Below are 10,747 nucleotides of genomic sequence, written 5' to 3' on the forward strand. Positions count from 1 at the left end.
ATTTATTTATTGAGTACCTCTTACATGTCAAACACAGTTCTAAGGGCTGGGAATAAAGCAATGTAAAACAGAAAAAAAAAAAAATCTCTGCTCTCATGAATCTTGCATTCAAGTAGAAAGAAAAAGACCAAAATATATTAGTAACATATACATTTTATATGATAAGGTGCTATGAAAAAATATTAAGGAAGAAAATTTGATAGGGAATGTTGGGTGGGGTTCTGTACAGTATATATTTCTAATGAATTAATTTTTAATTGACAATAATTGTACACATTTTTGTGTATTAACATGATGTTTTGCGATATGTACACATTGTGGAATGGCTCAACAGAGATAACATATGCATTATCTCATAACCCTATCATTTCTTGGTGGTGAGAACACTTAAAATCTGTTGTCCTAGCAATTTTCTAGAATACAACACATTGTTATTAATTATAGTCGCCATGTTGTGTACAATTTAAAAGAGTAGCCAGGATAGAATTCATGAGAAGCTGATAATTTTTGATGAAGAACTGAAGGAGGTAAGGTAGCCAGCCATGCATGTATCTGGATAAAAGGCATTCCAGGCAGAGGGAAAAAGTACAAAGGTCTTGAAGCAGGAGAGTGCTTGGCATGTTTCAAAGTAACAGTAGGAGGCTAGTATGGCCAGAATGAAATGAACATCACAGGGAGGAAGGAGGTTTGGGAAAGTAGAGAAGTGAACAGAAATGTAATGTAGGCCACTTTAAGAACTTTAGGCTTTACCAAGAGTGAGACTGGGAAGGCACTGGAAAGTTTTAGGCAGTGAAATGATGTGACATGACTTATTTTAAAAGAATACATTTGGCTGTGGTGTTGAGAACAGACTGAAGATGGGTAAGGTTGGAACTGAGGAGCTCAGTTTTTAATACATGAGAGGTTTGAGATGTCTATGAGCTGGGTGCCATGGCTCATGCCTGTAATCCCAGTACTTTGGGAGGAGGATTGCTTGAGGCCAGGAGTTCGAGACCAGCCTAGGCAACAAAGTGAGACCCCCATCTCTAAAAAAACTTTTTTTAAATTAGCTGGATGTAGTGGTACATATCTGTAGTCCTAGTTACTGGGGAGGCTGAGGTGGGAGGACTGCCTGAGCCCAAGAGTTCGAGGCTACAGTGAGCCATGATTTTACCACTACATTCCAGCCTGGACAATAAAGCAAGACCCTGTCTCTTAAAATAAAATAGAATAAAATAAAAAGAGATATCTATAAAACATTCAAGTGAAAGAACTGAGTAGGCAGTTGTTTATATAGCAGAGAGATTTGAGCTGAGGATAAAATATGAGCATCAGACACCAATACATGGTATTTAAACCTATGAGACTGAATGAGTTCATCTAGGGAGAAAGTATAAACTGAGAAGGGAAGAGGTCCAAGGATCAGTCTTTGGGGCTTTCCAGTGTTAATTTCTATAGTCATTAAAAAATTTTTTTTAATTAAAAAAAATTTATTTTTTGAGATGGAGTCTCCTCTGTTGCCCAGGCTGGAGTACAGTGGCACAATCTGGGCTCACTGCAACCTCTGCCTCCGAGGCTCAAACAATTCTCATGCCTCAGCCTCCAGAGTTGCCGGAATTACACATGTGTGCCACCACACCTGGCTAATTTTTATATTTTTTTGTAGAGACAGGATTTCACCATGTTGGCCAGGCTGGTCTTGAACTCATGACCTCAGATAACCTGTCTGTCTTGGCCTCTCAAAATGCTGGAATTACAGGTGTGAGCCACTGTATCCAGCCTAGTCATTTAAATTATAATACATGCTGAAAATGGGCCTCCAGTCCTTACTGACATATATTTGCATACATATCATCTCATATTTAGAGAGTGGTGAGTCAGTTCCATTACTCTTGGCTTTTCATCCGATGCACATGGAGCTCTTTTTCTATCATTTTATATAACTTTCCATTGTCTGGATTATGAATATGCCAAGTGCAAGAGTTTTCCAGCATCATACAACAAATCAAACATGGATCAAAGACCAGAAACTAGGTCTCTCCTAACCCCTAGTCCAAGAATCAAGGTAGTAGGCATTTCTATTCAGAGTCTGTTTAAAAGGGCTTGATGACCATGCACTCAAAGGGGAAAAAGAAAAAGAAAAAAGAAAAAACAAAACAAGGCAACAGTGCATGTGATGCAGCTGCTAAAGAAGCAAACATTTTAGGTTTCATTTTAAAATCACGAGTTTGCAGAACCAGTGCTAGTTCAGATCGTTGAGAATGTTGTATTGACAGGCATAATATTTTTTAAATAATACCTAATCTGAAACAGGTCCAGCTGAGGGTAACCAGGGCAGTGGGACAACCCTAAATCAGGCAACCAAAACCAGCAAATTTTAAATAAAATCTTTAAATTCCAGGGATTATATAAGAACTTAACAGGAGATAAATTATAGTAAGTCTCCCTCCATGGTTTAAAATGCCCCCAAAGAGGTCAGCAACCAGTGGGAAGCTGAATGAGATTTTTAAGTTCTTTTTCATGTCCAGGATGTTTTGACTCCCTGCTCCTAAACTTAATATTGTTAAATAGATATATTAGGTTGACAATTTTTGACTTATAAAAAGGGTAATTTCATATAGTTTAATCTAAAAGGTCCAAATTTACCAGGATGATACCAGTCCATATCATTCACCAAAAAGCTATGCCAAGCCACTATGTGCTCACTTAGAAACCAAGGGCATCAATTACTCTCTTCCAGGTAAATAGATATTTTTAAAGTACCCTCCCTGCCTATGGGGGTTGGGTGGGATGGCAGGCATTCGTTTCCTCTGCAGGAACAAAGTTGGATATGTATATCTAGTGTGTAGGGGTGAGATTGAGCTGGAGTTAAAATTTGATATTATTATTATTCAGTATCAATCTTTAGATAACACGCACAAACCCACAGCTTAAAATTTACAATTCACATTTTTCACAATTATTATGGTTTCCAGAGTCACATTAACCAGTTCATGAATTTTCAACACTGCTCATTTCAGCAGAATAAGATTAAGATAGGTTTCCCAGCCAAGCACAGTGGCTCATGCCTGTAATCCCAGCACTTTGGTAGGCTGAGGAGAGAGAATCACTTGAGCCCAAAGTAATTGTAAATTTAGGCAGGCATGGTGGTGGGTGCCTGTGGTCTCTTAGGAGACTGAGGTGGGAGGATTGCTTGAGTCCAGAAGGTCAAGGCTGCAGTGAGCTATGACCATGCCACTGCACTGCAGCCTAGGTGACAGAGTGAGACCCTGTCTCAAATCTTGTACTACCCCTCAAAAAAGGTAGTACAAGATTCTGTACCTTTAGATAAAAATCCATAGGAAGTGATGTCATATGCTTTACATCATTCACTGTTATTGTGGGGGGAAAGTAAAAAGAGAAAAGTAAAAAGTATATAATCTACCCAGCCTAAAAGCTGCAGTTTCCCAAACAACTGTTCTTCAACTTTATATAACAAATATTACTTCCCTATTTGTACAAAGAACAAATAAAATTTCAGGTCATGATAAAAATTTTCTACTGAATATTACTATTTATAATGTGAAGAGGTAACTAGGGCAAACACTCAGCTCCCTACCACATCCCAACACAAGAACAAAATAAACTAACTCCATATTAAATCAGATTCATATTAGACAGCGGTTAGCACAAATGGCTGATGCCTTCAAGGGGTCCTACGTGGTAACAGCTCAACTGGCATTCAATGATAATTCAGTCCCAAGGCACATGTATTTGAATTAATGCTAATGCAACAGATGGAAGGAGTAACAAGAAGTCCACAGCTTAGGAGAGAAGGCAAAGGACTCACTTGGTTGAACTAGCTAGTGTCTTCATTATTTCTTGGGGCAATTGAGGTTTCCCTGTTAATTTGCAAGTATCAGATAGAGAGACGAAGAACTTTTTTTTTTTATTTTCAAAGGATGAAAAAAAACCCCACGAATATGTACACATACTGTTTAGGAAAGGTCATCGGTGAACTACGTATTCCCACCCTTCTGAGTAGATGCCTTAATCACTCTCTTCTGCTTCTGTTGGAAGAGGAGGCCTCTGTTATGTTCCACTCTGAATTTCCAAGAGAAATGCAAAGCTTCCACCCAGAATTTTAGTCTAAATTTTGACTCAAAGTATTTATTCAAAGCACAGTCTTGCTCGTGCTTAATTAGCCTTGGATAGACAGGAGGTCCCATTGAGGTGGTACTTACTAGCTTCAATAACTGGGTCCACAGCAGCTCAGTACTCACCCGAGCTGTAGCTGTCTGTAGATGACTGAGAAATGGAACGAGACAGAGAGCGACGTCCAATTTTGGTGGGACGTTTGTTGAATTCTTGCTTCTGGTCAGCAAACTGGATCTGCTAAGGAAAAGAAAGCTAATTAGTTATATAAAGAAAGCTAGTTATATAAAGAAAGCTAGTTATATAAAGAAAAAGCACCTCCATTTTGACACAGCAGTTCAAGGCTTGGTATTACAGGCTCTCACCTTTCCCAAGAGTTGATCTTATTGTATCAATCCGTATTTGGAATGTTAAGACTCTTTGAAGAGAAGAATACTTTTTCATTCTTTTTTTTTTTTTAAATAGAGATGGGGTCTTTCTATGGTGCCCAGGCTGACCTTGAACTCCTGGGTTCAAGTGATCCTCTCACCTCGGCCTCTCACACAGCTGGGGCTACTGTGTTTGGAGATATCTTATTCTTTACCTACTATGTTTCTAATCAAATTTAAATCTTGGATACACTCTTTTTTTTGTTTTGTTTCTGAGACAGAGTGCCACTCTGTCACCCAGGCTGGAGTGCAGTGGGACAATCCTGGCTCACCACAACCTCTACCTTATGGGTTCAATCAGTTCTGCCTTAGCGATCTCGGCTCACTGCAACCTCCACCTCCTATGTTCAAACGATTCTCATGCCTCAGCACCTCGAGTTGCTGGGATTACAGGTGCACACCACCATGCCCTGCTAATTATTGTATTTTTAGTAGAGATAGGGTTTCACTATGTTGGCCAGGCTGGTCTCGAACTCTTGACCTCGAGTGAGCCACACACCTCAGCCTCCCAAAGTGCTGGGATTACAGGCATGGGCCACTGTGCCTGGCCCACTCTTTGGCTATATGCTTTTTGCAGTAAAATTGTGACACCCCTCTCCCCCCAAATAGAGAATGGGACATTCTGGTTAAAATAAATTTTTAGAAAGTTGAGTCATATTCAGAAATATTTTCTACAGTTTCACTGAAAAGTAAAGCTGGAAAAAATCTTTGAAACTATCATATTTGTAACCTCTATATATCTAGATGAGAAAATTGCAAGGTACAGAAAGGCAAAATGACTTGCATTCAGGTTTCAAGAATCTCAGGAAATGGTATGACTTAATACTTTTTTAAAAGGCTCTTCATTAAGAATGAACATTCTGGAACTGCATTCAAATTCTGGCTATGCCACTTATTAGCTGTGTGATGTTGCTCAAGATGCTTTAGTGAGTCTCATTTTTCCGTAAATACAACAGAGATAAAACTACTTATATACCTCATAAGTTTTAGAGACGGTTCAATGAGACAATGCAGGTAAACTGAAACATAGAAGGAAATTCAACAAATCCACTCCCTACCCAACCCCTACAGTTCAATGCTCTTGTAACTCTTGTAGGTAGCCACTCTAATTTGTTAAAGCTTTTCTAAAATATATTAGACAGCTTTCCATTACTAGTAAGTAAATATCAGTTTTTTGATATTTGATATTATAAAATACCTAAAAGCAGTAAGATTCATCATTATAATAGATGTAGAAGCAGCAGATTAATTGAGTATGTATAAACCTCAGATCATACTCTGGAGGTTGCATTTTAGATAATGATTTTCTTACAATTTTATCTTTCTCCTATTGTTGGAGGTTCCAGCTGATATTTCATAATACTTTACAAATCAAAGGTCATTTGTAAGCTATACTTGTTTGGGGGGAAAAAAGCTCATATAATTTACTTAACTAATAACTTTTCTTTTTCTCTGTTTGCATAATTGCCTATTCTGGATCCAACGTGGCACAGAGGAAGAAGGTCTAATGAAAAAGATCAAAGACCTGACAAGTGACTCTACCTTTAATGATAAAGAGATGGTTCCTTGATGGGCAGAACACACAGTGAACCCAAATGAAAGCAGGAACTGATGGCTCCACTTCCTGCAGTTAGAGGTAACTAATGAGTCACCTGAGTACAGCAACAAGGGAGCCACTGCCAAATGGAATTAGCCTCACATTGCCTTTTACGGGAATTCACAGCATGGTCAAAGCTACAACAAATAAAGCATGCAAAGTGCTTTAGGGCTTGCAAATTTTTTTCAGCAATAGGAAAACTCATCAGATTAGAAGCACTACTAAAGAAAATGACAAAGATGATTATTTTGCTCAACTAGCAATTTATTCCAAAAAAAATAAAGTTCCCTTTCTATGTACTCCCATAAGACATACACGAACTTTCATGTATTGCATTTCTCCAGGCACAGCACTTATCACAGTGAATGTAACTATCTGTCTACCTACCTGTATTTTCTATAAACTATAGGCTCCATAAAGGGAGAAGCTGTGATTCTTATTGACCCTTATATCCTCAGGCACAAATCCTAGGCACTCAATCAAGTGCTAAATCAATACATCGGAAGTAGCCTATTCTATCTTTACTGTCTATATTTGATTGAATATTCAGTAAACATGGTAAACATGAACCAAGTCAAAAGTTAAAATAATTTTTAAGGGCAAAAAGAGCTAGAGAGAAGAAGAGGGAGTGTGGAAAGCTGGGGAGGTGGACAGTAGTCAGGCTGCAAACTGTGGCTTCCATTTTACCAACCTTGTTCTAAACATTCATGTCTTAATTCTTTTTAAGAAGCCCATCTAGGAAAAGGAATAATAATGGCACTTTTCAAAGGCCACAATGAGTCACTAACTTTTCCAGTGTCCCCTTTAAAGAAGAATAAACTCTGTTTCAGATGCTCAACACAACCCCGACACAACCACACCTGTGTACATGCACGTCTGAGTGTATATGCACACACACCATGTACACACACCACTAGAGGGGGCCAGTCACTCTTATTCTCTAGATTTGTAGGATCACAGCGAATAAACCATATAGCTATCTAGCTGCACTATCACCTCAAACCAGTTTCTCTGAGCTGAGCTGTCTTCTCCATAGTGTTTTCTATTTACAGTAATCCCTCCTTCCCAGGACAAGTTCATGCTTTCTTTTGGTATCAAAGAGGACTAGGCTGTGCAAGGCTCTCTCCATTTAGAACACAGGGTTCTAAAACCTTGCTTACAGGTTAGACACTGAATTCAAGTTTCTTTAAGACAGAAAAATATTAGAGCAAGACTAACCACTTAAATATGAGTTACACAATTTTCCCAAGAAACAAGTATCTTTCTCCGATAACTAGAACATGAGTCAAGTGGCTCCCGGGTGCCTGCCTCCCCTCACTATTTAAATGCCATTATATCCTTCGCTCAACAGTCCATTTTGTAATGGATTGGTTTTGTAATCTACCCACCCCAGTCGTGGTACCTTGGTAGATTCTACCCCTAACTTTCCTACCTTGTCTGGAACCAGAGTCTTTTAAGGTAATCCTTCTTTTCCATTTGAGAGAGAACTGCCTAATTCCAACGGGCATTAAGGCAAGGGAGGAAGAGACTGTTAAGAGTACGTGTAGCTCACCTATGCCAGAGGGAGAGCTGAAAGCAGGAAAGGAGGGGAAAAAGAGTATAAGCAGCTGGCCCTTTACAATAACAGCTATAGCAGCAGCAAGACTGGTAAATAAGAGCTTAGCCTCACCTGGGCTTTAATCCCAGAGTTGCCATTAACAATGTATTTCTTCTTGCTGCCCAGCATAGTGACATAACCAGCCCCACTGCCACCTCTGTGGTCCAGAGACCCTTGTGATCAGGCCTTTAAACTTTCCTCATCAGCAATTCTGTTGGCTCTGGTTCCAGCCAGCTTTTTGGGCTGGGGGGTGGGGGACTACTCTTCCTTGGAATCCCTGAAGCAGCTACAACAACCCCTTCAGCAGTCCAGCCCCAATTTAATAAGGCATTTCTGGTAGTGGCTCATCAGCCATTCCTAATTCTGGTGGCTGTTTTGCTTTTATTTATTTATTTATTTCCTAAACACCTAATTACATGGATCCTCTGACCTCTAAACCTTAGCAAGTCTCTTGACAAGGCCCAACTTGCATGCGCATAACAATAGCTTATTTATATAACCACTGCACTTTTTTCGCTTGCTATAATTAACTTGCTAATTAGGTTCCTTTTTAACCTTACCTCCTCCTTTTCCACATCAGATGATTTTAGTTAACCTAGTCTCATTAGAAAAAAATTAACTACAGAACCACTAAAACAATGAGAGACTTTATTAAAAGAGTAAGGAAAAAAAATTAATGGTGCCAAGTACTCAGGCAGTCCCTACCCTACACTCTGTGTCCTTGGATTAGCCAGACTGGGGACACTGATTTCAGCCCTGTCACCAAGGAAATCAGTTTTCTCAGTTCACTGCCTTCTTCTGAATTGTGCATCTTTTACACAGGTTTTGACATTTGGTTTCTAGTCCCAGCTCAAGATTGTTGCTGATTTGGTATAGGGTGACCCAGTTTACTTTCTTCACAAAATGTGTGCTCAAGGACGGTATGACTACAAAGGGAAGTTTCTTATCTCCTCAGAGTCCCCAGAATCACAACAACCTTATTACATACCAAATACTGAAGCAAAAGGGCAAAGAATCACATTATCTATTTGCTGATTTCTGAAAGAGAGAGTGAAGAAGAAAGCTATGCTTAACTGTCTGCTACAGAGATTGGGGGAAAGTGATGTGAATTCTTACTTAAAAGACTTCCTGTTGAGCACAGGAAGGGACATAAAATGGTAGATTCTCTTTTTTTTTTTTTTTTTGAGATGAAGTTTTGCTCTTTTTGCCCAGGCTGGAGTGCAATGGCATGATCTCAGCTTACTACAACCTCTGCCTCCTGGGTTCAAGTGATTCTCCTACCTCAGCTTCCCAAGTAGGTGGGATTACAGGCATGTGCCACCACACCCAGCTAATTTTTTGTATTTTTAGTACAGATGTGATTTTACCATGTTGGTCAGGCTGGTCTCGAACTCCAGATCTCAGGTGATCCACCCACCTCGGCCTCCCAAAGTGCTGGGATTTCAGGCCTGAGCCACCACACCTGGCCGGCAGATTCTTTTTTTAAGGATAATCTTTATTTAGAGAGAAAAGGTCATATTGCTTACTGTTACTGACTTCTCTGGACGAGAAAGGTTTGGTAAGTGCCTATATTCACAGTTCTGTGTATGTTACTTCTATTATTTGTACAAAACTCTTAAGAAGTATGCAGTATTATTCTCACTTGACAAAGCAGGAAAGAGTAACTCTGAGAGAACACATGATTTGTCCAAGGTCTCACAGCAAGTAAGCAATGGGACTGGAATTCAAGCCTATGTTTATGCCAGAGCCAAAGCTCTTATCTACTATACCATACCTTATGATATTAATCAGACCAAAGAACTCCCCTGGCCTTAATCCTAGACGTACTAGCCCCAAATCATTTCTTTTATCTTTAAATTTGCTTAACTTAAAATTATTCCTTAAATTCATTTTTATATCAGATTACATCTTAGAAATGACATCATCTGGATAATCTTGGGGCCCTGATCAAGTCACAATTCAAAAACACCTAATTATATAAGAATTAGAACTCAGCTCTTTAAGTGGCAACTTTGCCCAATGCCACTACCAGAAATGGAAACAGAAATTAATTGAACTCAAACATGGATGCTCACCATCACCCACAGCAATTCTGATCTCTTATTCATCATTTCGTTAAATGAGATAGATCACTTGCTTGCTTGATGAATCTCTAAACTTCTGCGTCTTCTAACAAGAATGTCTACCCTAGTACACATGTACTAAACTGGTTCCCATTTCCCTCACTCAGGTAAAAAGAACTCCTTGGTCCAATGACTTAAGTCAGATAACCTGAGCCAGAAGGACTGGCATAGCTATACCAAATACAACCAGAAGACATTTTAAGATAGTGACAGGAAAAGCCTTACCACTTAAAAAGTTTTTATCGATTACAGTAATTCTCAAATTTTCGCAGCGTCAAAATCACCTGGAGAGCTTATTAAAGCACACTGCTGGATTTTAACCACCAGAGTTTTTGACTTATTAGGTCTGGAGGGGACCCAAGCTTTCCTATTTTGTAATTAAAAAAATTTTTTTCAGCTTCCAACTCTCTGGTTAAGTCCCAGGTTTTGAGATAGTCAGCCGGGTGGCGCCGATGCTTCTGGTCTGAAGACCACACTTTGAGAACCACTGCTCTAACACTTTCTCCAAGCGTGAGTAAAGCAGCCTTGATTCTCTTGACTGTCCTTAACCAACCATTCTATCCTAACCACGGCTATAACCATGGATGCACCTTCACAGGCAGAAAAGTAAAGGTTATTTGAAAGGTCAGATAACACAATGAGGTGATCCTTTCTTTTCTTTTCTTTTTTAGTGAGACAGAGTTTCACTCTTGTCACCCAGGCTGGAGTGTAATGGTGCGATCTCGGCTCACTGCAACCTCCGCCTCCAGGGTTCAAGTGATTCTGCCTCAGCCTCCTGAGTAGCTGGGATTACAGACGCACACCACCACGTCTGGCTATTTTTTTTGCATTTTTTAGTAGAGATGGGGTTTCACCATGTTGGTTAGGCAGGTCTCAAATTCCTGACGTC

The 10,747-nt window shown here is 39.5% G+C and overlaps 1 protein-coding gene across 6 annotated transcripts in view; it reads right to left on the reverse strand.

The window, feature by feature from the left end:
* AHCYL2 (adenosylhomocysteinase like 2) overlaps nt 1–10,747 on the reverse strand; it is a 202,275-nt gene that overhangs the window by 45,350 nt on the left and 146,178 nt on the right. For 2 of the 6 annotated variants that reach the window (XM_035254769.3, XM_035254772.3), the window contains exon 2: nt 4,242–4,350. In XM_035254769.3, coding sequence (XP_035110660.3) covers nt 4,242–4,350 — 109 coding nt within the window. Of the gene's footprint in view, nt 1–4,241; nt 4,354–7,807; nt 7,897–10,747 lie in introns of those variants that run through there. The other 4 variants (XM_035254768.3, XM_035254770.3, XM_035254773.3 and 1 more) reach the window with 3 other exon arrangements.

The sequence above is a fragment of the Callithrix jacchus genome, chromosome 11 (genome assembly GCF_049354715.1).
Source record: "Callithrix jacchus isolate 240 chromosome 11, calJac240_pri, whole genome shotgun sequence".
In the NCBI taxonomy this organism is placed as follows: domain Eukaryota; kingdom Metazoa; phylum Chordata; class Mammalia; order Primates; family Cebidae; genus Callithrix; species Callithrix jacchus.